Source organism: Corvus kubaryi, unplaced genomic scaffold (assembly GCF_017639235.1).
Source record: "Corvus kubaryi isolate FWS band 111438036 unplaced genomic scaffold, C.kubaryi_AGA036_p1.0 split1-65, whole genome shotgun sequence".
Lineage (NCBI taxonomy): Eukaryota > Metazoa > Chordata > Aves > Passeriformes > Corvidae > Corvus > Corvus kubaryi.
In genome coordinates, this window is record NW_024582080.1 from 4718784 (window position 1) to 4746614 (window position 27831).

Below are 27831 nucleotides of genomic sequence, written 5' to 3' on the forward strand. Positions count from 1 at the left end.
ACGGCAGCGCTCGGGCGGGGGGCGCGGGGCCGAGGCGGGCGCGGGGCCGCAGCTCCCCCGTGTGTGCGCGGGGCGCGGCAGCGCCGCTCCGCTCCTGCCGCCCTGCGGCGCCGGGCTGCTCTCCCCGCCTGCCCGCAGCGGCTCTGCCTTCACGGCAGCGCTCCAGCAACGCTGGCTCCTCACGGCAGCTGAACTAACGCAAGGACACGGTGATCCGAGCAAGTGCGGCGCGCGTCGCTGCGCGTTTGGGGTCTGCTCTGGGTAGTTAAAATTGAATGAAGAGCTCTGGAGCCGCTGCAGATGGACCAGGAAGTGTTTAGCCTCATTTGGAGGCAGTATTCATTTCTCTGAATATTCACGGCTGGTGCAGAGGCAGGACAAGGCTGCTACCTGCCATTAGTGTGATGAATTAATCCTGAAGTGGCCACTGATGAATTCAGCAAGGTAGACAGTAATCTTTGCACAGGGAATATTTTAGAAGATGCCCCAGATAGTAACTTGGATCTTTATGTTCTCCTAAGCCTTCAAGTTGGTTGAGTCATTGTGCCATTTAAGTGTGGGTGGCTTTTCCCCACATGAATATGTTTCCATTAACTTCTGGGTCTCTTTAAAAGAATTAATACATTACTTGATCAAGTTTGTGTTTGCAGAAACAAGTTCTAATGTACTCTGGAGGATCTTTGGCTATGTCTTACAAATCCCTGTAAGTGCTCTCTTCCGGTGTTGTGTCTCCATTTTGTCACTATTCCACACTGATTCACAGGTTTAGGAAGTGTTAAGACAATTAGGGATGATGAGTAAATGTATTTGCAAAGGTTAACTAGAGGTTTTTATTGACACAGTAAGCTATTACGTCTGTCAGCAGTGAGACACCTTGAAAATTATTCAAAACACTTAAAGGTGTGCTCTTTCTCTGAACTGCCTTTTCTGAAATCTGTCTCTTTCCATTCAAGGGTCTTCTGTTCATGAATTTAACTTTCGTGAATACATTCCCTCTGTGTTTAATCGCAGGTAAAGAGAAATATTATTTATTATATCTTTGTTTAAAAGAAGTATGCCCAAATCATGAATTGCCAAGTAAAAAGACCTATAAAGCATTTTTCTGGATCCTAACACTGGCCTTATACAGATCCATCACTGGTGGTGCTAAAATCTCTGGCTCCTAGTGGGAGCTTATTCTGGGTCGTTGTAGGTTATTTCTGTACCAGGTTACTGCTCTGAAGTAGGCATTTTGTATGCTTTCAGCTTCATTTTTCTTATAAGAAGGGAAAGCATGATGGCAGCCTTTTGGTTTCAGCAAAGAAGGGTGATACTAAAGGCTAATCATCTTGAACAAAAGGCAGAGGAACTACCTCTAGAAAAAATGCAAAGGGGAGGAAGGAAGTATCTTTGGCAATTGTAGAGTTACATTTGTTTTAAATGATTGGGAAAACTCAAATAAGAGTGTATGTTTGAGATATTTTTGGCTAAGTGAATCTGTTGCTTGTTATAAATTTGATAGAAAATTGTAATTATGTAGCTAACATAAACCAAATGTTTCTCATATACATTGTTGCTTAACTTGCATTGAGAAGAGTAAGGATGCGGAGAGCCCTTGAACAGTTTTGCATGTGGCAGCACTCTGCAAGCGTGGTTGTGAAAGTGATTTTTCTGTGCTCATATTCCCCTTTTTCAGGTTTTCCTTTAACCAATAAAAAGACTTAAATTTGGATTTCAACATCAAGTTATTAATGCACTATCTTTTAAGAAAGAAAAGCCTCTCTTTTTTTTTTTTTTTTTTAAGCACTACCTGCACTTGCTGAAAGGAATTAACAACACTTCCAAACTAATGAAACCAGTTGGAGTAATTGGAGCCTTGCCATTAATATGAGAGTGCTTATCCCCTGTCACGTGCCTAATGTTTGTGAATATCATTCAAGGACTCCTTGAATAGTCCCAAGACTAAGACTGGCTCATAATTACTTCCATCCCCATCAGAGTGTGTCACCATCTGTGACTGTGTGGGCTGTGTATTCAGTTCCTTCTTTCTGCTTTTGCCTCACTTGGTAATTATGGTTTTTTTTAATGTTGCACAAATGACACAGCTTCAACAATTAGCATATCCACAGCTCTATCTTTGTTCTCAAGTGGTTAAGATACCTTTTCCTCTGCTTTGCTTCTGAGCTGGCAACCTACTTCTTTCAATTTCTCAGTTAACAAAAAACCCAAAAACTCTGCAAAACACCACCACCAAAACCATATGCAAGCACAGGAGAGAGATTCAGGCTATGAAATTTCACAGATATACCTAAATTTAGAAAAGATAACCTGTTTTGACAAACCTTAATTTTATTATTTTTCTTTTCTTATAGGCCAGACATTTTCTGGTTCATCATGTTGGCAGCTACAAATAGATCCTGGAATCTTTAGATCTGTTTATATTGATACATGTGGGATGTGTAGAGACAGGTATACAGACAGAACTTCATTTCCTAGGTTGTTCTGAATGCAAACAATGAAGTTGGGTGCTGTGTGGAGATTGGCTGTCATGGGGATCTGGCCCTTTGTGCTGCAGAAAAGCATCAGTAAGTGAAAAGGAAATTCAGAAACACAGCAAGATGTTATCACAGGTGAAATTGCTTTTGGTGCAAATTTCCCTTCCCAACACGGTGCTGTTTTCTGTTACTATATTTTTCTTTTGAACTTACCTGTGCCTAGCAGCCTTCTGAATTGCAAATGCACTAAATTCTCCTACGTTTTGTAATGTGGCTTCTTTCATGCTGCTTTATCACATCATTCCCTATGAGATGTAGGATCTCACAAGTAAAGGATTTGTAGCTGTAGGCTATTGAGTTCATAACAGGTAGTAGGATCAGAACACAGGGGATACAATTCAAATGATTACGAAGTTTTGTAAGGAACAGCCTAACAGATGAATAACTTGCTGGGCTTCTGCACCTCCAGTTCAACAAGTTATTTGGGGCTGCACTGCCTGAGCATAGATTGCTTCATTGTTTTGGTTTCATTTGGGGTTTGAGTCAATTCTTCAAATGTGTGTTAAATAGCATAACATTTCCAAACGCATCTGGCAGATATTTTTGGTATGGCTTTTGCATGTGAGCAGTGCTGCACTGCCAGCAGAGATGTGCATCTGCATCAGGGTGTCAGTTTGATATATCTAATTATATCAAAAATAATCAAGACAAATTCCTTTGGTACTTACTACATCTCCACATGTTTCCTCTAAGATATGCTACAGATTAAAGTAAGTCAACCGAAGGGTGCACAGATGAAATTAAGCATGAATGCAATGCTTTTGGCTTGTGCAATTTATAAATACACAGCAGTCAGCTTAGTGATGAATGTGAAGGGTTACATGGCAGCAAAAAAATTTCATTTTCATTTTCTTAGTCAACAAGTAGTTTTGAAAATATGGTACCAGTATATTGTAATAATTTTAATCTTAAAATTAATGGCTCTGGATATTGATTCTTTGTAAAAGTATCTCCTTTCAAAGTTTATAGCTTAAATATTAAAAAAAAGTTTTTTCTAGCAAAATAGAAAGGATTCTGAAGGAATTATTTTCTATGCCATCATGCTAGAGCTTTCAGATGTGCTTGAGGAACCTCCTCTTCAACTCTCATTGTAACACTAATTTATTGTATGTTTTGCTGGCAGGGATTTATCTGAAACTTACACTGATTACATCTTTTTGTGTAGGTACATCTTAGCAGGTTCCTTTTTAAGTCTCAAATCTTTCAGTAGTCAGTTGTGACTCTGTGTATCAGCTTTTTCCAAGTGTTGGTCTGAGGTTTTTGCTTGCTTTCTTTGTTGTCAGCTCTAATCCTGATGGTTCACATCATATTAATGGATTTATATAAACTCTTGCTTATTTTTTGCTTGCTAGATTTAGTAATGTCTCAGGATTTGCTGTACAGAGCACAGCCTGTTGACTCACAAGCAACAGGCTGTGTTCCAGTAAGAAACTCTTACATGAGAAAGCAATCTCCATGTTCAGCATGCCTGAGAAATCTCAGCAGTTGTAGCGTCTGCCTGTGAAGTGGAGACAGTGTTCTGACCAAGGTGTCTCTTCACAGAGCTGGGCTTAAAATTCCAGGTTTTTGTGATTATTGCCTGTGTCTGCTCTCTCTTCATCCTTAAGCTTTTGAACTCTTTCACATTGTAAATTTCTGTAGGTTGGATTGTCTCGCTGCATTTCCTACCTTTGCTGCTCTGTCCTAAAGAGCCACAGCCCAGGGAGAATGACAGTTTCAAGAATCACTCCACCAGAATGCAGATTACACATGTAGACCATGGTTACATTGCTTAGTGTTTTTTTCTGAACAATACAGTCTTTGTCAATGGCAATACCTTGAATTTGTAATAGTTACTGGCAAGAAAAATTCCCTGATTAATTTCCCAAGAAATGCTCTTGGGGAAATAAATAATTTGAACAGTGGCTTTGCTACATAGACACTTATATATTAATATTAATGTTTATTTAACATGCTCTCTATCCATCTTGTTAACATCTGTTGTAATAATGGAAATTATTGCCAAATAGTTTCAAGAGTGATGGAAATGAGATAGCGTGCATCTGAATGTGTGTTTGGATTGGATTTTAAATTTATTGTCTGTATTCTGCACTTAGAAGAAAAGCAATCTCTCAATTTTCACTTTTCTTGATCATAAAGAACTTTAATGGTTGAAATAATTTGATCTGGTTATTGAAAGGATTACTATTATTGTTCAGCCCAGCCGACCCTCTGGAATTTGTGGAAGGTGTTTAGCTGTTTGAGCTTTTGCGTTTGTGCTATTTTATTGCCCTTATCGTTACACGAAATGCTACATTATCAGCATACTTGTGTTGTTTTTGTACTGGTTCCAGCTGCAGTGTGGGGCCACTTGTTGAAACCTTGACATCTGTTTTCCCTTTTCCTCCTTTTTTTTCAGACTTCAACCATGTTGCTCTTTTTCAGTGTAGCACGCTGAGCCTTAAGTTAGCATATGCAGCCAAAAGCCATCACACAGCTATGTTTCAGTTTATGATGGAGTGCTGTCCTGCATGCCTTTTATTAATGATTATGCCTGAAAGAAATGGAGTTTATGGCATTATCACCAGAGTCCACCATAAGCCAGTAAGCTAACACGAGAACATTGTGTCATGGATTTTAAGGTGATGCACTGGGATTTTGGAATTAAAATGCTTCCAAAGAAGGGAAAATAGGTCTCCCACCTCTAAATGCATTTGGGTAGCTATATATTTTTTGCACAGTCCATCTGCAGCTTGAAATCGGTGGTTGAAATCTGGTTCTAGTGCAGGCACAAGGTGTGATGTATTCAGTTCAGATATTAACTCTTACAAATTTCATGCTTCAACCTGCTTCTGTAGTGCACACTGTCTTTCTCACAAGAGCAAGAAAGCCAGAAATATTCCCACACTTGACAAAGGTGTACTAAGGCAGGTTGCTCTGAGTTGAAGGACAAAAGAAAATCTTGTCTTTAGAGGTCTTTCAAGAAACTGCTCCTGGAATGCCACCTAATGTCGTGGTAGTCTCTAAATTGGATGCTTTTGTAATGGTGTGTAGACTATAACTTTGAGCTTTTCATGTATCAGTCAGTGATGTATATAATATAATTTCTGTTATAGAGGAATTGCAGTATCTAAAGCAAAATTTCCAATCGAAGATTTCCATCTGGATTTGGATTCAGACAGCTAGTAAATTTTATTTGGACCAATTCCCAGATAAGCTGTGTTTTCTGCAGTCTCCAAGGGAAGGCTGTGTGATCTCCCAGCGTCTCAAAAAATGATTGCAGCTTGCTCCCACAATTCCCAGCTGGGAAGGTAGAGAGCAGCATCTGGCCAGCCAAGCAGAGCAGGACACAGCTCACAACCTCCTGCTGAGCAGAACTTCACAAAAATAAGCAGACCTCTAAAAAAAAAAATACATAGTGGATGGAGGTAAAAATTAATCAAATGCTTCTGTTCTAGCAGTTAATTCAAGGATTCATACTTGCCTTATAGCATGAGTTTGATAGATCTCTTACTTGAACATGGAAATAAGAGTGTTGTACGCTTTCGGGTAAAATGGTGAGAGTGTCTTTTGTTGGAAAATTGTATTGATTTCAGGGAGAAATTGCAATCAGAAGGCTTTACTGGTGTGCACGAATCTTGAAAAAGCTGATTTTGAGAAACATGGATTATGTGCACCATATTTTTGATATTTATGAACGAATTACAGTAAAACTACTTCAGAAGTAGCAGACCCCTTAGTTTCCATTTCAGGTAATGGACCAATATAATGCATTTACTAAACACAGTGAACATGACTGAGCACAATGATTCATTTCACCTAGCTGTAGAAGCTTACTCTGAAAAATTTTTTTGTCTGTACTTTAGCAAGATATTTCCTTTTTATCTCCAAACCTGTAATTACAATTTTCAGAAATTGACACATGACTGCATTTTTCTTTTGAATGAATTTATTTCACCTAGCTGGTCTCTGCCTCCTCATTTAGCTGCTCTAAGCAACTAGAAGGATCATCAGTGAAAATTTATCATGAAATGTGAACAATAGAAATTCGTAATTGGTTGTTCTTGCATACTTGAGAAACTTTAAACGCAGGCATGAGAAAGTAGTCCAGTGCTCTGCTGTTCACAGAAAACAGGACAAAGCTATGGATTTTAATTTTTTAATGTATCCAGGATGGTGTTCTAGAAAATAATGTTATTCCAACGGAGGTAAAAAATACTATTTTCACTTTTAACGTGATTGATGATTGAAGAGCAGTTTGGGGTTTTCTACTACAGGGCCTTCAAGTTGTGGGTTTTTCTTTTATAAGAAGTTCTGCCATACAAAGGCCTCCTTCAGCCCATGATCTTGCAACTGTAACTTCTTTTTGAAGGACACACTGACCAGAGCTTAAGACAGTTTAAGAAACTGCTCTGAAACCAGCAGCTTTTGTGCAAGTCCAGTTGCAGGAGTACAATTATTTGAATGACAAAGAAGTAAAAGTAAACACTATCTTGACTCAGAGGATATTAGCATACTAGGACTCCTTGCTCCTTAAATCATAGACAACATATTCTGTGCTTAGTTTTTTGGTTTCTGAGTATTTAACAGTAGAATTCAGCCACAATAAAAATAAAAAACACCTCACAGGAGCATTGTATCTTTTTCATCAAAATCTAGCTTTTCTAGCTTTGTAAATTGTTTCCCTTGTACACACACATTCTGAAATTCAGTCTCCAAAACTATTTTAGTACCTCTAACAGGGCCTTATTCAAGCACCTGAGGTCAAAGAGGTTTTATTTTGCTTAGTGGTCAGAAATTAGAGTAATATTAATTTCCTGTTTCTTAGGGTTATGTGAGTACAGTGTTTGCAAATAGTTGCCACCTGTTTGGACATAAAAACCAGGAGGGCTGCTGGAGTCCGCACTTGGCGTGTCTGACCACTAAATGGTAGTGTTGTATTGCAACTGGTAAAGGAAAATAGAAGAATACAGCAAAGGAAAAAAAAAAAAATCCAGATGTAGTTGAACTCTGCTACCAAGTCTTAACTATTTTTCCATTGGCCCATTGATTACATCTTCTGCTGTTAAATCAACCATCCTATCAATGTTTGATTGTCCTGAAAAAACATCATTAGTTTAACAAGAATTTATTTTAAATGTGTGAGGAGATTTTTTCTTCTCTGTTCTGGTGTTTGAATTGTCCATCACGAGCATGCTGGTCTATTGTGCAATTGCTGTGGGATTTTATGGTCACTAGCAGGATTCAGTTTCCTCCAGTGCAAAAGCCACATTCTCATGGCTCTTGTCCTGTCTGCCATGAAGCAGTTTTTGACAGGAGGAGTCTCAAGTGCCCATGTTAGGGGTTCCTATAGAGAAACCTTTGACAAATCTGAATGCTAGTGCTTCTCAGTATTGCAGTCACACATAAGCCCATGAGGTGTCGGTTGCTTTCCTCAATTTCTGTAATAAAGAAGCCTGTTTACTCTATTATTTTTAGTCTAACATAGAAATTATTTAAGTTTCACATAATGTTTTGAGCCAAGGTGTAGTAGTTATTGTGCACTAGAACTGCAAACTTTCTACTATCTTTATCTGAATTTTAGGAGGTTAAGTGGAAAGCTTTTAAAAAGGGCTTGTCACAAAGTGAACATGTGCATCAACAGGAATGTGATGGGACATTTGAAAAACCTAATTTAAGTTGACTGGTTTTTTAGGTGTGCCACTTTTGGTGCAACACAGAAAAACAAAACAGCGGATATTACGATTAGCGTATAAAGCATAGTGTGAAAGGTTTTCTTGTCCTTATGAAAAGACTTTACTGACCAAGAGAGAAATGTTTTAACTGAGGAAAGTAGATGATTTTTTGGTGATTTCTTTTGCCTAGTCTTAGCTGGACAAAGACCATACAGGCTGAGCTGTCTGTATCACAGAATGATGTTGATGAATACACACCTTAGAAATAGAAGTAGGCTGATACTATATTTTCAACAAACAAAAAGGGAGAGAAACCTCTGTATTGGTGGCAGAGGGAGCAAAATAAAGAGCAGTGAGTCCTGAGCCAGCACTGACCAACATTCAGCTGTGGGGAGAAAACGTGCAGGGCAGGTGAAGCAGGACTCCCCAGGGTATGGGGATGCTGGCTTGTTTTCCATCTGCTCCTGTGAGGCAGCAGGAGAACAAGCTATTTCTGCTGCTTTTGAGGATGAAAATTCATATGTATTTAAATATGATGGTGCCTTGTGTTCATCTGATTTGGGGGTCAGAGATACGGTCAGAGGCATTACTCTGTAATGCAGCCACACAAGCCAATTGGCAGAGACTGGCTCCAGCCAGCTCAAACCCCTGTGGTAACATCTCTTCATTTACGAAAACCCCCACAGTACCATCTCCTCTTCATTTACAGAGGGCACTCTTGTAATGAGAATCTCATGATAAAATGCTCTTCTTCACTGAAAATCTCTCACAGCTTGATGATGCAGTTGTCACCATGGAGATTTCACTCCAACAGCAAAGAATGAATTTGGTGCTGTTTGACTTCGGGAATGTGTAGCAGATACTTCCCAGTGGCTTCAGCTAAGCCACCACCTGAGGAGAGAACTTGGATCAGAAGCTGAGAGAGGAAGTACATATACACTGATGATAAATTATATTTTTTGTAGGTTACCGGATCTCAAGAAATGGCATGTGTGTAATGACAGATAAATGTGAAAGGGCATGAATAAAAGCCTCAGAGCCTGAGCCAAAAGGAAGGCATATAGACTGGCCTTAACCTTGAAGGAAATATTCAAATGTGATGGTCTGTGAATTCCAGCTGAGGTATAATTCCTTTCCCTCAGAAGGAAGGGAGGGGCTGAGGTTCCTTGAGAAAAGGGAAGAAAAAGAAAGGCTTGCTATCAAATGCATATTTAGAAAGAACAAGTTGTTTTGTTTTTTTTTTTCCCTTCCCCAAAGGCCTTACTGATATGTTTGGATTTCTCATTTCACAGAAATTACCTAAAAAGCAGTATGGAATGTTTAATTTCTGATTTTCATGAAGCCATGAAATCCTTCTGTATGAGTAACAGTTGATTGTTTTACTGTTCTGTTTTTTGAGGGCAGCTCTACACAGTAAGCAGTATGGTACAAAATTGAACAAAGTTTTGGGAAAACTAATATGGGAAGCAGGCCTATACTAGCAGCCTTATACTACTGCATAATGTAGTAATGTAGAGAGTCTCTTCTGTTACTGCATTGCTGCTAGGACTAGGAATGATTCTCCTCCCTCTCTACTCCACTCTCATGAGATCTGCAGGGGAGTGCCACAAAAATGATCAGAGGGCTGGAGCACTTATCATATGAAGAAAGACCAAGAGAGCCGGGGTTGTTCAGCCTGGAGAAGGGAAGGCCCTGGAGCAACCTTATCGCAGCCTTTGAGAACATAAAGGGGGACTGCAAGAAGTCTGGGGACAAACTTTGTAGCAGGGCCTGTTACAATAGGACAAGGGGTTTTAAATGTTTTTAAATATTTTTTTAACTAGAAGAGGGTCGGTTTAGATTAGATATTGGGAAGAAATTCTTTACTGTGAGAGTGGTGAGGCACTGGAACTGGTTGCCCAGAGAAGCTGTGGATGCTCCCTGCCTGGAAATGTTCAAGAACAGTGGCAGGGCTCTGAGCAACCTGATCTGGTGGAAGATGTCCCAACTCAGGCAGTTGGACTAGAGGAACTTTAAGGTCCTTTGGAACCCAAACCATTTTGTGATTCTATGATTTATAAGCTACCAGGAATATTCATAGCTGTCATGAGACTTTTTACTGACTGCCAGGGTAGATGGCAGTGAGATAAATTCAGTATCTGAGATATTTCTTCATGAAGCAATAGATAAAGAAAGGGGAAAGGGATAAAAATAAGTAAAATAAGTACTGCAAAGGTAGTGATTAGTGGAAAATATGGTTTGGCTAAGGAGAAAACTGAAAGGAAAATATCAGTAAAGATCAATTTGAATCTTAAAACAAGGAGGGGCTTCTTTTTTTTCATTTGAAAAATCAGCCAGAAGGAAAGTAAAGAAAGAAAAATAGTAGAACAGAGGTATGGTGAACTCCTTTGACATGAATAACTGAAGAGACCTGCCTAGGAATTAAACATTGAGGCTGAGCGAGCAAAAAGTAGCAGGAAAGTGAAAACAAGCTCTGTAATAAAGCTCATAAAACTTGACACAAAATTAATGACTAAGAGCCCTAAAATCATGAGTCATTTAAATACTGAGGTTTTTCCAAGGATGAAACATCTTTTAGTGTCTTTTTCACTATCAGGGAAATGGTAATCAAACTCAACATGAGATTGTTTAAGGTTCAAGAAGGCTACTTTAAAATAGACTTAAAACTTCCCATCTGGCTGACCATGGGGTGAAGTCTGGAAGGCAATTGCCACTGACTCTCTGCCTGCCCCATTCTTTGGACTGTTCCTTCCCCACCAGCCTCAATTACCTCTCTGTCACCCTCTGTGTGTGCTCCTGGCTGGCAGCCCATGTCTCCTCCTTCCTTAATGCCTCGTATTTTCCTTTTGCCATGCTCCACTTCTCTTTTGCTTTTCATAAAACCTATACCCACTTATCATGTGAGTTCTCCTTAGAGCCTTCTGCATCTTTTTTAGTTTAACCACCTCATTTCTTTGTCCTCACTTTTCTTTCCAGTTCTCCAACAGCCGTGGTGCCTGAGGATATGCCAGCTTGAGGTTTTCTCATTGCTCATCCAAAATAGCTTTCAGCTTTGAGACTAATTAAGTTGTTATTAAAAGAAGACAAACACACACAATACCCTCTCCTTCTTTTCTGTCCAAGAACCCAGCACTATGAATATTGTAACAAAGAAGTGACATAGTAATCATGGTGGTTGTTGTGTAATGTGCAGGTGCTATGAACTGTTCCTGAATGCAGTGGAAAATTTTATTTTCTAAATTTTTTTTTTTTTAAGAAATCAGTGTTTCAGTATTAACTCGATGTGTGGTCAACTTTAAAAGAATAGAAAAGTTTGACTGATGCAAAGAATTTTTTTCTGTTTTTTTTTGTGGATGTGTTGTAAAACGTGAATTTAAAAGGTCCCTGATCCCACTATAGCCAGAATACAGCAGTTTTAAAAGAGGATTGCGTCTGTAGCTTTCATTTCATGCTTTTAGCAAAAAGATTGATTCAGTCACTCTCTCCATCCCTCCCTCCTTGTTTCCCTCCTTCTTTCTCTTCCTTTCTTCCCCTTACCTTTCCCTCTCTTTCCCCTCTGTTCTCCTTTCCCTCTCTCCCTTCCTCTGCACCTCTCCAAACCACTTCTGGCTGCTCTTTCTTACTTGGGGCGAGAGAATATAACCAGGTGTTGGCTGTACAAGCTGCTATTCTTGGGCCATCTGTGCTCCAAAATGTGAGGCACAAATTCTTATATGGTTTGTATCTCTAACAAGAAGGGTCTTCATAACAAGGGTACCAGCTCCAAAGAGGTGAGCTTAACTGTTTCAGGCCAATCAAAAAAAAAGTCTCTGTAGCAGTTAGGAGATTTCTCACTGGTTCCAAATGCTCGCCTGTTTAAAGAAGGAAAAGTGAAGATAATTTTTCAAAATTCCTATAGTGTATATGGTGCAAAGCCAGGCCTGAGGGTGTGTTGAAAGACAAGTTTGCTGCTCTTGCTCCCTGTTCTCCTTCTGGGACAGCTCTGATCTGCTTTGTGTTTCCCCAGCAGCTGTGGGTGCCTCGCCCATCCAGGTCCTCCCCAGGTCCCTTCTGGGGACACAGCTGATGTGGTGCTTTGAATAGAGGGTCAAAGCACAGTAGCAACTGCTGAAGTATGAAATAATTTGGGGTCTTCCTAGGTAGACACCTCTGTTTCTCACTGAAAGGGCATAGGGGTGTCTTGAGTTGTTTACTAAGGCAATGACTTGTGTGGAATCCAGGCTTCACCATGTACAATTTACTCAGGGGACTTCAGGCATGACTAATTCTTCAGCCTCCTCTGTTTTTCATGGTTATGGCCAGGTCAGCCAGTCTTATTTATGTGCCTTGCCTATAGCCAAAGCCTGTACTAGTGATCTGTTGTCTTTCTCACCACCAATACAAGCACTTCCTGGCCTCTGCTAATGCTAGTTATTTATTCATTCCCCTACAAAGTATAAGACACCATTAATGTTAAATAACATCTCCTTACCAGAAAGGTATTTATTAAAAAGAGTCACAGAGTTTTTAGTACCATGTGTGTCTCAGACAATATTTTTTCATTTTCTTTTTATATAAGGTGTGTGTTTGACTGCTCCTGCATTGGCTTTTTTTTCCCCCTGTGAGAAATGTCCTGGTATAAAAGATGAAGCCTTATTTGTGAAAGAGAAGATGGATTCTGTGCCTTGATATCAAACGGAAAAGTCCAAGGGAGGCTTTTGTAATTCACTGTTTAAAAAAAGGACTAATTTTAAAGCTGATCATGTGCATCAGAGCACCCTGACCTCTCAAACACTTGTATGGTCCAGCTTAGGTGATAAAAGTTCTTGATCTTCTAAACTGTAACTTTTTAGAAGTCGTGTTCCCCAGAAGTGAAAATGGGTAATAAAAAGCAGGTCCTGTTGCTTAGCTGATGACTGAGTGTGAATAGAAAGTGTTTGCAGATTTCTCTCCAAAAAAGCCTGGAAGGGGGTGCTGTGTATTTGTCAGATGCCTTTTAATTTAACTGCTGAAGAAAGTGAACTTGCAGAGAGAGCCAGGGATGCTGAGACAGAAAGGATGGAAAATGCAGACAGTGAAGGACATTTCAGGGCTTCCAATAATAATATAAAAAGGTACTGGAAACCTTAAGATAGGTTATGCTGGAAAAAGATGGATTTGGAAGCAAATTGTGATCTTGCTATAACCTTTCTAAAATCTAGAATTATAATTCAAAAATTATTAAAATTTCAGGAGGCAAGAAAAGCTGTAATTTTACATATGGAGTATGAAACTGAGGGCAAGGAGAAAGAGGCAAGCATAAGAACACTTTAAATTATAAGTGTAAAGTTTAATAAAATCCAGTGATATCTAAGCACAAATTATTTTTTGTGTGTTAATCCTATTTTCTTTCTTATTTGCATATAAATTGCACTGATTGAACCTGAGATGCTTTAAAAAATTGGCATAGTTGATCCTGGTTAGGTGTTGCTACCTGCATTTCAATGTCCTGTTTAGGCTTGAAAAAAGCCCTCTTAACTGGGCAGAGCCAAGCACTTCTGAGTTTTATTAAATCCATAAATTTTTTTTATCAAACATGTATTTAATTTGTATTTATGTTTGTTGTCAAAATAGCTCAACTTTATGCCTAGAGTTGCTTATTACTGTTTTGGTTCTAATACTCTGCTTGGTATAAAGAAAAATGTAAAAGTTATCACTCCCCAGAAGTGTGTCAAACTCGGGAAGCAAAAAGGAAATCACAGGATTTTTAATGTTATTCTGCAAATTAGTAGTTTTGTACATGCAGTGGGAGAGGTGGCAATTTCAGAGGAACTTGACTGAAGGGAAGAGATATTTGAAGTTTGGTGGGAGTATGGGGTGGGAAGATAGGCAGGATATGTCTCGTGGACAAAAGAGAAAGATGGGAAATAAATGAGTTTATTTAAACGTTGCTGAGGCTGATACAATAATAGAATATAAACTGAGTGGGAACATGGTAAAAAGCTCTATCAAATATTTACATTTTTGATGTTGGTGTTCAGGTAGTATGTAGTGTTAAGATGACGATGGTCATAGAAATAGGGTTGTGGTGGACCTGAATATAAAAGTACATGCATTGCTTAAGGATAATTTAGGAAGAACCTTTGTCCTTTTTTTTGGCATTTATTTCATCTAGCTGTTGTTCTCTCAATTTCCTGTTTTTTCATTTGCTAATGTCATACCTTTAAAATTGTTTTAATTATGAATAGTAGTCTACAAGCAAGTCACGACATGTACTGCTATTTTTCTTCCTTGAGACATTTCTACTATAGAGGCTCATAACAGCTGTGGATGTCAAAGCCTTCAGACATGTTTCTGGGAAGCATTATATGAATTTTATAACCCCTAGACACCAGTTACTTCAGATTGATGGGGGTACTTTTTATGCCAAAATCTGGCAAAATGTCATTAGGTAATTCTTTCGCTTGTGTTTTTGTAGACTGAGGGGGCTTGTTTGGATGAGCTGGACTTTCTCAACTGTTTTGTCAATTTTTGGAGGTTGTTTATGTGTTGCTTTACTGGCTGTAGACTTGAAACCCTATTTGTGAAATCAACCTGTTCAAATATCAGTACACTATTTAATTACAAAACTTAATATAAAAATATATAAGCAGGCCTACCCTTTTAGAATCTTCTTGTAAATGTGAAGTGAGAACAGATTTTATTTTGTTCTTTTTTTTCTTTTTTTAAAGATAGGTAGATATCTATTTTGTTTTTTAAATTTGTAAAAGCTGGATCAGTAAGTCCAAAGCCAGTTTTTGGTAAAAGTCATAGATTCTTTGTTTAATATGATTCCATATGATTGGAAAGATTAAATTGTTAAGCAGTGCCTTGTAGAATAACTAAAATCTGTTGTAAGGAAATCCTAGAATAGAATTATTTGGGTTGGAAGGGACTTAAAACTCACCTAGTTGCAACACCTCTGCCATGAGCAGGGACATCTTCAAATAAATCACTTTGCCCAGAGTTGCATCCAACTTGACTTTGAATGTTTCCAAGGATGGAGCATCTACCACCTCTCTGGGCAACCCATTCCAGTGTTTCACTATCTTATTGTAAAAAATTTCTTCCTTGTATCTGCCCTCTTTTAGTTTAAAACCATTACCCCTTGTCCTATTGCAACAAGCCCTACTAAAAGTCTGTCCCCATCCTTCTTCCAAGCCCCCTTTAGGTACTGAAAGGCTGCAATAAAATCTCTGAAATCTCCTGTAGGGACATAAAAGCACACCAATATAATCCTGACTGTTCATATATGGGAGTAGAAAGAGATTATCCTTTTACTCAGTGCTAGAAGAATTATCCCCAGCTCATCTGACTTGGCTATTTAGCTTGGTGCCTTCAAAGAGGACTTCATAGAGGGAGAGTGTGTGAAGGAGGCTTAGTTCACCCACATGAGTTTGATTCCCTGTCACAGAGATTTTGCTGAAAGAACTGCATTTGGTTCTGCATACAAAGCTGTAACCTTGTTTCATTGCAGCCAAATGATAGAGATGGGAACTGAAAAGCAAGTTAATTACCCACTAACTCCTGAATGGTACCTTGTGCACAAACAGAAGGCGTTTACCTCATACCGTAGATGCATCGTGTAATAAATCTGACACTTCCAGCTTTGTGTCTTATCTCTCCTGCACTGTCCGTAAAACTTTTTCTCACTTGTGACAGATGGTCAGAGCACAGCTTTGGAATTTATGAATTTCATTAATTTAATGAAATTATGAAACTTATGTAGACTACTATTTTTGAAATTTATGGAGATGAAGCCCTGTTGATTCCATTAAAAGTGAAGAATTTTCATGCAGATGGAGACAAGGAGGGATTTATTGTTACAATTCTGATGATGAGGTATTTCATACAATGTCTTTCTTTCCTTCTTGCTTGCAGGTGATGTGCCTTCAGGATTTTTTTGGCGATGATGACATTTTTATTGCATGTGGACCAGAAAAGTTCCGTTACCAGGATGATTTCTTGCTGGATGAAAGTGGTAAGATGTATTTTTCAAATGTTTACAATGAGAGTAATAGGCAGATTTCCATATCATGCTAATTAAACCAAAGCAATATCTCCTGAATTGGTTTCAGAAACAGAAGAAATATTTTAATTCTAAATACTGAAAATAAGAGAATTGAAAGCAACAATAAAGCTGTCTACCTATTGCAGCCTAAAACTTGATTTCAGCCTGAATTTCACATATCATAGGAAATGTGTTTGGTGGAATTCCTTTCTCGTGAGGTCTTTCATGTTTTGGCTTTGAATTTATTCTGTTTCTTTATTGCAATTTCTCAGGCTCCCAATGCTTACCATTGAGATTTGGATAATGATTCACAGGTAATATGATATAGAAAGATAGATGCAATTCTATATGGAAGATAAATATAATCAGCAAATGCAGACCAAGTCATCTGAGAAAATTTAGGGAGTTTTCTGTTTTTCAGAGGCTGACTAATACAATAATGAAATCAATGTATGTAATCCTCTGAGGAAAATGCATGTTTTGTTTTCAGATACTTTTATTGTTACAAAGAATATTCCTGACTTAGGAATCACAGTTGTAAGGAAAAAGAAGAAAAAACTAACTATAGGCTTTGTGCATTTAAGCAAACAGACAAAGAAACAAACCTGCCAACAACACTGAATTTATTTTTGTGTAGAAAAAGACACAGCAAAAGTTTTATTGCTCCTACACTCTTTCTCAGTCCATGGTATCTTTGTAATCCATTGGTATGTAAATCACTCATATTTTTTCAAACTATCAAAGGTCTCAAAGAACACTTGACTGAAAAATCAGTCAGAGAAGATTTTGTTACAGCAGTAACCACTTCACAGTCACTATGTACATACCTGTTTAGCTTCACCACTTCATCATGGTTTTTGTTGCAATTATACTCTTAACAATTCAGGATGGTGCAATTGTGTTTCGCTGGCTAACCTGTGAAACTGGAGAGCTTCTTGGTTTACCCAGCTCCAGACAAATGGTCCATTAAGTTGTATAGGAGCAGAAGGCAGCAACTTGTGCAGACCTGACTCTATGAGTTGAAGGGTGACTCTGAAAAAGGAGGTGTCTTCTGGGCACAGGAATGACCTTTTGTGTGAGGCACAGACAGAAGCAAGAACACATTCTACATTCCTCTAGAGGACCTTATAATATGGAAATAAAAATCAGAATAGAGCACCAGATCTGCTCTTTGCAGTAATGAAATTACTGTAGTTGCCTCTAAGGCAAAATGTACTAATGGTGAAAAAGTAGCTTTAGTCATCTTTAGGATGTGAGGGGGACATTTGAGCAGCAAAGGTTGCTGATTCCAGGTGGCTTTGTGCCCAGAATGGAGGACCTTGCCTTTAAGGAGAGGAGACCTGGGTAGTTGACTGTGTAGTCTGGATTCACTTGCGTCTCTTATCTGAAAGATGGCACTGGTGGCTGCCAGTCTCCTCACAGTGAATCGTGTGGCAGTTTTTCCAGCAAAGACACAAGAAATGCTGACAGCAGATTTATCTAAAAACACTTTGGAAGTATGTAGCTGGTTTTTGGAGGTCTAGTGTCAAAGTACAGACATAGCCTGACTCAGCTTAGTCTTTGTTTTTCTGGCATATCCGCAGCCCTTTGAGTAAGCAGTGACTTTCTCTGAAACTTTGGTGCTTAAAACCATTTTATAACTGATCTTAAAAAAAGAGAAATCCTTAAAATCTGTGGTGAAAACACAACTTTAGCTATTTGTTGTAGTGTTTGCTTTTCTATCAGGCAAAGATTCAGTGAACATTGAGTGTTTTTACTGAAGGAGTGAAGAGAGGGGAGAAAATCAGATTTCACACTATGTCTCTAATTCCTTTGAGAAGTGTACATCAACTTTGCTCTCTCTCTTTTTCAGGAGGTTTGGTATCTGAGAATTTGTTTAGGTTGCTTGCCAGTAATAGCTGATGTTCCAACTGATATGCATCTAATCAGCCTTCTCTGAGCAGGAGCAAGAGTTGGAGAGAAAACTAAAAAAAAAAAGAGCTTTTACCTTGTTTTGTTCGGCAAATGAATTTGTGTGATCACAGTGTGTGTCTTTGCATCCCTCATAGTTAATCTAAGAACACTACAATTATTAGGAAGTGCTGTCAACTGTGCAAGGCTTGTAAAGTCTGTCTCTTCTTCCCTGAAAAGCATCTTGAAGCAACATTCTGCTGGTTTGTCACTACATCCCTCCAGTATTCTCCAGTTTCAGCCAGATGATGAGAATAACAGTTAAGGTGTTGCAGCAGCAGGAGTAAAGAAAAGCAAAACTTGAAGGTGGGAAAGAAAAGTAGAGAGAATAAATATACAAATAATCAGGGTTCTGGGCTTTTGGGAATTACTTCTCAGGGAGGAAGACTGCCATTGTTTTGTGGTCTGGGTTCAGAACTCCTGATACTAGGTGTGAGAAAGAGGCAAAGTTTAGGGGGTTGGGAAGCCAGTCACCTGTACTGGGATTCATTTTAGCTAACACTAGGTAGCTGCATGTAGGTAGATACCTGGGACTGAGCCATTCCCAGTAGATTTCTTTCCCAGTAAATAAAACTTATTGACATACTAGATGGTAGATGTTTGGTTAAGTCAGTTGAAAGTGGATGTTTCGAAGAGTTCTTGTGAATTATGCTCCAGAATTGTCTGGTTTGAGGCATCTATATGTCTGGTGTAGCTGTTCTTGTCTACATTTTATGTCTTTAAAGTTGCTGAAAAAACTTTTAGGATGAGATTAATTCTACCCTATCAGAAAAGTCTAAGATCTCATCCTTTTGCATTATTTCTAGTCATCTTTGTTTCTCCTGCTCCCATGGCTTGCTCTTGCCCTTGGATAGCACATTCTAAGAGCCATAGGATCAGAAATTTAGAAAAACCAGTCTAGAAGTCAGTGAATCAACCTCCCCATCTAAATGTGGGATTAACATTCCACATTTAGTTTCTGGCATACTTGTCTAACAAGCCCCTTTAAAGCCTGTGATGAGTATCTGTATCCTCTGTATCCTCCCAAGACATTCTGTCCCAGTGGTAAACTCTTCTTACTCTTTTTTAGCTATCTTCCCAAGATTCCCTTGCTATAAATGAAATCCATTACTACATTTCTTATCTACTTTGACCATGGGAAACAGATGATTCCTTTCTCTTTGAAAAAATCTGTGGGCTCATCAATTTTCTTTTCTTTAGGCTGAACAATTAGTTCAGCTTTGATTTGACTTCAGGCTCAAATCTGCCCTTGAATGAGGGTGTGTGTTCCTTCTTTATATCATCTCCCTTCTCTGTTTTATGTCTTTCAGGAAGAGGCATTGCATATCCCCTTGGCAATCAGTTAAGAGAAGTCAGTTAATTAGGGATCCATCAAAGAGAAAAAACAAGCAGTCCTCATTATATACTGCAGTTTCTTCCCTGCCTTGATGTACAGATGGTTTTCATGCTAAACACACTGTTTATTGCATGAAATGCAGAAACAATAGGCACTATCCCCATCATAATTCCTAGCAATCATCTCCATGATCAATGGATACAATAGCCACACACATTTTTATCATGAGAGCTGCAGATGAGACATAAAGATGCATGTGAGTGACCATAAAATTAAGAAGTAAATATTCCTTGTATGTAAAGCATCAGTGATGATGCTATTTTCATGCAAAGCTCTTATGGGATATGTAAGCACAAAAGCATTACATTAATGAAGCACACATTACAGCGGCTTGTAAGAAGAAAAATTCCTCAGCGTAGAGTATGGCAGTGACTGCTTCAGGCATTGTTAGCTTGCAGTTTTGGAAACTCTCCCAGAAATCCCAGGTTTTCTTTAACTGAATGTTCAGTTTTCAAAGAAGATGTCAGAAGATGACTTTCAATAGCCCTTAGCTGTGTGTTGACAAAGATTAAGGTTTAAGGGCCACTCTCACAAAAATATTTGCAATCAGCTATTATTTAGGCACTAAATAGGATTTTGGAATGTGAGTAACTCATGAGATTTGCCCTAATTCAAAACATCTCCTTTGCTTATACAGGTATTTCTTTCTCAGCACTGTAAAATAAGAGACTTTTTTAAGCTGTCAGTATTTGACTTAATTTTTTAAAAATTAATTTTTTTTTATGTTCTGTTAATGTTTCTGAGCGCTTTGGAAGCTTGAGAGTTGCACAAAGAGTATGGCAGACTTCATCATGTACTGAGATGCATCATGTACAAAAGCTGCAATCTCAGCTGGCCAAAGCCCGTGTCTCTGCCTTGAAGCAGAGTGTAACCAATATAGAATGTCTGGATGTGAAAACAACTGCAGATTGCTTGTCAAAACCACATATTACTGTTATGGAAACAATGAAGAGAATGACTCTGTGTTAGGGGAAAATTAAGACTGGAATCTTTAAAACCTAATTTCACTTTGGCTTTGCTGGCCTGTTAGTCCTCAGCTCAGCATCTCTGTGCCAGCAGTGTTACTGCTTCATCTTGCCAGCAGCAGACAACTTGCCAGGAAAATCTGAGTCCCGTGGTGTCCAGACACACGTGCGTGTCTGCATGGAGGCATGCACACGCATCTGATCCAGGAACTGCGGTTAAGGTCAGGGGTATCATGTTTATCCCTGTTAATAGCTGTCATGTTTCTGCAACCTTCATTAATCTGTCCTTCCTAAAAGAGGCAGGAAGGGGAAATTGGTTATAGTCCTCGTCTACCCTGATTTATAGGACAGAGACTGATATGTTAAGCAGCTTTTGGCTGGACTTGGGAGTGGAGAGCATGCTGGCTGACTTACTCTGCCCTCATCAAAAACTCGTGCTTTGACAATTGGAAAGTAATGGTGGGTTCTGAGGACTTTGAGATACAACTTTGCTTTCAACAGAGGCATAAATATAAAGTGTTCCACTGCAGTGTGATATTTTCAAATGTCAGCAACTGCTGGGCCTTGGAAACAGATATTCTGTGTACAAGGAAGAAACAAACTAAGGCAGGAGAGGCCAGGATCTGGATGTACCACTTATACTAACAGTTCAGAAAGTAAAGAAGGACAGAAGTTGCTTTTCCAATGGGTTTGCATCCAATGCCCCCTTTATCTTCCTACTCCAGGACCTCCATTTTCATCTCCACCCTCTCTTAGTGCTGTAGGCAATTGCACAGTACCCTCAGCTCCCTCCCATTTGGCACATCAGTACTTGTCTTCATTCCCTTCCTCACAATAAGTACTTTAAAAAGGTCTCATTTTATCCAGTAGTGGGACATTCCACAAGTTTCCCAAAAATTCTCCCCTCACTGAGACCACCTGTGTCCAGCTGTGCTGAAAGTACCTCCCTCCCTAGGCCTGTGCACCCAGCCCAGCTCTGGCTGCTGGGAAGCACTCGGCCATGTGGCGGTGTGGGAGTGACTCACTTGTTTCTCCTGGGTTAAACTCTTCAAAGGAGGATGCTGATCCCCAGTTCAATGCTCAGAACAGGCTGGTAGCGTGATCGTCAGGTGGCTGTTAATAGAATATCATGTGGCGTTCATGAAATAAAATCTGTAGTAATGCTTGAGTCAAATGAGCTGTTCACGTGAAAAATGCATTCACAGATCCTCAGTTTTATTCTATGCAGCATTTTCTCTTTGTTATAGGTATGTTCTTGATTACATAAGCCCACTTCTTTATCTGTTGTCTGCAAGCTATTTGCTTTCAATATTCTCCACTGTGTCTCACAGGTCTACTTATTTGAGACATTGCTTCTCACCTTTCTGCCTAAGCATCTCTAGCAGGGAAAGCTTGGCCACTTAAATCATAAATCTTTGCTTTCCCCCTGCAGCTGGCAGATTTATAGACATGAATAAGGGATGTTAGATCTTTCAAGAAGATGACATATGTGCTTCCCAGTCCAGATTTACACTGAAATGCATGTCCCTTTCCCCAACTCCTCACCATGCATGCATGTAAATTTGCATAGTTTTCACTTTTCATCCATGTTGCAGTGAAGAAGTTGCCTGTATGTATCGCCAGGAAAAATTGTGGTCATTTACAACTTACAAAACAGCCATTGAAACTCGCCAAACTGTAATACTGCAGTCAATGCTAATTCATCCTGCTCATTGAGCCAAATGTTCTTCAATATGTTTTCTGCAGTATTTGCTTTCCCTGATGTCTGTTAAAAATAGCATGAATTAAACGCTATCCAAAAAATTAGAACTGATGGAAATTCCCATTTCATCTGCATAATGAGGTTTGAGTGTGCATATTCCTTCAACCTTTTTCAGCAGTAAAGCTGATTTTGGATATAAAAATGCTAAAAATTTTGCACCCAAAAATATCAAGGATTTCCTCAATAATATTTACATATTAATAAATTGTATTTATGTTGGGAATTTATAAAAATTCAGCTTGTTTTAAAGAAAAGGGAAATTGTTATTAAACATCATCAATATCATTATCTTAATATACAAGGGAATTTAATCATAACTGCTAGTGTTATTAAATAGCAAATAAGAGAGAAGACAGAATATTTATTGGTTTTGTATAGCTCGATATTTTTGCTCTTTCATTTTAATTTTTTCTTGTAACTTCTTGAATATTTAGATTAATCAGGTGGTCCAGGAGAACATTTTTCTCACAGAACATTTTGAGCTATTTTCCCAAACTGTGGACGTCTCAGTTGTATATCCAAATGCAGAAAGTGCAATTCCAATGTTTATGACCACTTTTCTAAACAAATTTTCAGTTCTGGGGAATAAACACAGAAATTTGATACACACAACAGGGTAGATCTTGGGACTCAAGCTCTTACTTTGACTGTCTCATATCTATTTTTTTGCCATGGAAGTTGCTTTATTTTGCCGCCTTTGATGATATTCCAGCTTGTATAATATTCCATCCTAGATCACAGGTCGAGTTTTGAGCTTGTGTGTTCAGTCTAATCCTCAGAAGATGATAGCTTCCAAAATAGCAGCTTAGTTTCAGTTCTTTTTGGGAGAGATTTTTTGTTTCACTTTTCCAGTTCTAGTGATGATGGAAGTAGAAGATAGTAGCTGTCTATTATAATCTCCTCCACCAAGTTTGTTGAGTAGATTGGTGAAGACCACAGAGAAGTTTCACATCAGAAATGTTTAGAAATTGCCTTTCTCATATGTTTATCTTTGTGCTTTTCTTGTCTTGTAATTAGTCAGGTAAAATGGAGCATGCAGTGTTGGTAATCTTGGCGAGTACATTTGTGCTTTTCACAGTTTGAAGATGCATTCCAATGCTGGAAACTATTAGAATCTGACCAACTTCTGGAACAGTGTTCTGTTACGGGAGATCCTTTGGGTGAGCACTACAGTCCCATTTGTATGGCACAGCTTTGAGAAGAATAGTTCTTGTAGCATCAGTGCTTCATCATTAAGTCTGAGACCTGGAGCAAACTGTGCCAGCTGCTACAGGGTATTAGGATGTGCCCTGGAGACCTGCCTGTTCTTTGGGTGGCATGGTTGTACCAGAGCTTTTGTATGGAGATTAGACTCTACTTTTCGTCAGTAAAATTGGACTGGCTCGCTAAATTGACCACTGTAATTTTCTACTTTTCGTAATAGATACAGGCCCTCTTCCTGGAATTTTGTCATGTCTTGAGTAAGTATGTGCACACTTTTTTTAGTGCCAGAGGTGTCCAGATACTTTTATACTGGCAAGATATTTTGAAAAGAGCATAATTATTCAAAATCCAGAGCTCTTTAGCTTTTAGAAAGAAAAAAAGTTCTGAAAGCATATGAGGAAAATGTATTCATCCTTAATACTCACTAAAAGCTTTTTTAAAGTCTTATCAAACATAAACTTCAGCATAGCAGCTGTGGGAGAATCAAACAACCTGGAAAATATTTCAAAGTGGTGAAGTCAGAAAGTGGAGTACACCAGTGATAGATATTCATATTTATACATATTCAGTGAGATACTGTGTATACAGACACAAATATATCAAGTATAAAGGCCAGTAGAAGACTTCTGAATAATTTCTGTGTTGGTCTGCACTGCAAAACTGGCTGCTCACAGTGTATGCTGCAAAAGTGGTTTGGTGCTATTATTTTCAAAATGCAACCTACAGAAATTTCCCATTGAAAACCTCAAAAGTCTTACCTGACAGCTCAGGTTGCTTCTGTGAACACTCACCTTTGAATAAACTTTTTCCAGAGCATAGCTCCCTGCAGGAGAACTGGATGCTAATAATATGCATAAAGAAATATAAGGCTGAGTAATCTTTAGGAAGTCTCACGTTGCCATGGAATTGAACACCCGTAGGTGGTAGGTCATGGAGCTCTGATTTGGCTTCTTTTATTCTTCAGTCAGAGCTTTTTAAAATTATTTTGCTCTAGAGGAATTGTAAACCTTTTTTTTTTTTTTTCGTTTTGAAAGAAAATCTTCTAGGGACTTAAAATTCATTGAAGCAATAAGGGGGCTAACATGAGATTTCACTCTTCTAGATGAAGGATCTGGTCCAAGGAAAGTTTTTGGAAGATTGCTAATTATTCCTAATAGAGTGAATAGTGTTTAAAAGACAAAGAAATTGAAGTTGCTTAGTCTTTCCTTTTACTCTGGAATAGAAAACAGAAGGTTTTTCTCTGCTACTTAGAACTGTTAAGATTGTCTAGCAAAAAAAGAAGAAAACTTACAGAGCAAGGCAGTTTCTGATGAGGACACCATGTTCAGGAAGAAAAAATCCCTGGAAGAGAACAAATTTGATGAAGCATTATGCAAACTATTTCTGTCTTAAACTGTACATTCTCTTTCTGTTTTTCAAGCACATATTGATATCTGCAGAATAAGTGACTTCAGAAAATGGAGTAGATTTATTTTTGCATAGCAGTTGCTGTGTACTGCAGGGCTGTAAGATAGGCTGTATTCTTTTCTGCTTGAAAATATAAATTGGGAAACCATGGGAAATATACAACAAGGACCCTAACTCTGGGATCAAATAAACTGCTTGAAATTGACTTAAAAAATGGAAATTTTAAATTAATACTTAAACATTTAATAATAAAGACAAACCTGCATGAATAAAACAGGATACTTTTTCAAAATCCATTTTGGGAGGATCTCTCTCCTGAGATTCTGGTGGGAGTCTTCTGGGACCATAGCTCAGACTAGATGCAGACAGATAGCTGTGATAGTTCTTAGCAGCAGGAGAAATAATAACACGTTCTGAGGTGCATTAGACTTCCTAGATGCATATTACAGATAAACTGCTACTAATGCTAACTGGGAACATTTATCTATTTAGATTTAGTGCTCTTAATAATAATGATAAAGCTGTCTTAGGAAGAGCATTAGATATTGTAATCATATATTGATTTCATTTATGTTGACCAGAAAACTAAACCAATCCAATAATTAAAGGTTTTATTATATTAAGAGGGAGAAATTTGAAAATTCAGAAGAATTAGTCAATGAAGTTCATTAGACTTAAGAGTTTGGGGACTTGAATGTTGGAGGAGGTTTGGAATTACAACCAAAAAGCAAGCCAAAAGCTGTCTTAGGTTTGCATCTGTCCAAAATACATTGGTAAGGGTCCAAAGTTCAACTGGCAGAAAATGGAAAGCCTAAAAAGAATTGCTTAGTAAAGATGTCTATACCAAAAACTAGCAATGGAAGTAGTCATGCAGTCACATTTGCAAAAATTATGCTGATTTTGAGTAAAGGTTTTATTGAGATGTGGAGATTAAAAAAAGCCACAAAAACACAACAAACAAACCATCACAAATGGAGGTCATGATGCAGTGTAGCAATGACAGATCTACTATCTCAATTTTTCGGCTTCTATATTCAGCAAAAAATAAAACACATCATGGGAGAAAAGCCCCCTTTCTAATCAGAATGTTTGGAGAAATGAAAATTACTGTCCCAGAGAAGAATGCAGAAGTTGAGTCAGTTGCAAAATGTACCATGTACAAGTAAGACCTGTCACTGTTCAGGAAATATGAGTTTGTATAGGCTGTTAAGACAGTAACAGAATTTAATGCTCTGTACCTTCCTGTGAAGCAAAACCTCTGATATTAGTAAAGCTTGTCTGTCATTTTTTATTGATCTGACTTTCCATATTGAATAAAAATAGTCTCTTTGAGTGCTCAGAGAGGACATCAGCCTATGAATAAATTTATTTGTAAACTTCAAAACACTCCTCTGACCAGTCTCTGAAGTATACTGTGGTACACAGAATGAAGGATGGTTTCATGGGCTATTTCCAACCCAACATTCATTTTCAATCTGCAGTTATTTAAACTTTCTCGGAAGAAAAAACAATCATCACTGGGACTTTACACACCTCAGTAAGTGTTGTGGTGTTAGCAGATGTTCTTAGTGAAGCCACATTTTCCAAATATCCCACTGTTAGCCTATTGCCAGGATGACTCAGCCTGTTTACTTTAATTTTATCTAAATAATTACAGTAAAATTTAATTGCCTGAACCAGATAGCATTCAAGGAGAACCCATTAATATTAGAGGCAAAAGCTGCCTAGGGATTTTTAAATTAGAGACAGCTCCGGAGTCCTTGACTTTTTTTAACTTGGGAGACTCAATTTCTGGGTTTTCTGTTGATAGGTAAAGCAATGTTGCGATAAGTCTGCTTGGTACTGTCGTGGAGGTTGAAGAAGCAAAAATGTGGGTGGTCTGGCAGTTGTATGTGCCTGTAGATTGCAGGTGGGTTTTGTTGCCCACCTTGCAGCAGAGCTCATGGTGTGAGGCATGAGAGTCCAGGTGTGAATATTGGTTTAACATCAGCATATAAAAGTGCTTTGTTTTACAGTAAGAGTGCTGTATTTGATTGTTTGGTGCATGGGGATTTGTCTGTAAAAAGTAGCTGTTGAGCAGATCCATATTGCAGTAAGTTTGAATCTCCAGTTTTGCCTTTTTTCCTGTATCCTTTTGTAGATTTCTTAGGCTCTGGTTGGTTTGATAGTTCTCTGATGTTGCAGCTCAATACTTTTTTCTTATGTGTGTGAAATTTTATAAAAACATTCAAAACCGCTAATATTTGACACTGTAAACTTTTTTTTTTCGAGGGCCTGCCAAGTATTGTTGTTTTAAAAAACCATTACTATTCCAGGTGTTTTAATTTCTTAAGACAACACCAGTTCATGGTTTTGTTCTTTAAAAATTTCTGCCTGCTAACTTTTAATACTCTTATTACAGGCAGATTTGAGGCACTAACTAGAAAAAAATTAGTCTGTAATATTTTCAGTTCCTTGAGGTATGTTAAATAACTTTATGTGCTGCAAGAGAACCAGTGTGTGCCTCTTTAACTTTCTTTAAAACCAGACCTACTGCAGCAGACACTTACATAACAGCTTGTGTTTTAATGGAACAAAAATACAGCTTTTATAACTCCTTCTCTATTTTTTAATCAATTTTTCAAAAGTTTCATCTCCTTTTCCTACCCCTTACAAGCAATCTACACCTACTTACATGTTCCTGCCAACCCAAACCAAATTCATACCAGTTACACACGTTAGAATTTGGAATAAGTGCATTCTTTGGAAAAGTGTGTGATTGGTGGTTGGTGAATTGGTCTAGATTTGGATACAGCTTTTTATAGGGAAGTCAGAGGCAAGGTGTAAAACGAGCCTACAGCCACCTCCACAACACCCACACCCTCCCTGCTGTCCTGGGATATAACACTCTCTTTTAAAAGGATGGATGGATGGATGGATGGATGGATGGATGGATGGATGGATGGATGGATG

At 38.4% G+C, this 27831-nt stretch overlaps 1 protein-coding gene across 4 annotated transcripts in view; it reads left to right on the forward strand.

Annotated features, from left to right (window-relative positions):
• Positions 1-27831, forward strand: part of DCLK1 (doublecortin like kinase 1) — a 238109-nt gene that overhangs the window by 101955 nt on the left and 108323 nt on the right. For all 4 annotated transcript variants that reach the window (XM_042014366.1, XM_042014363.1, XM_042014368.1 and 1 more), the window contains exon 4: positions 16067-16166. In XM_042014366.1, the coding sequence (XP_041870300.1) occupies positions 16067-16166 (100 nt within the window). The remainder of the gene's footprint in view (positions 1-16066; positions 16167-27831) is intronic.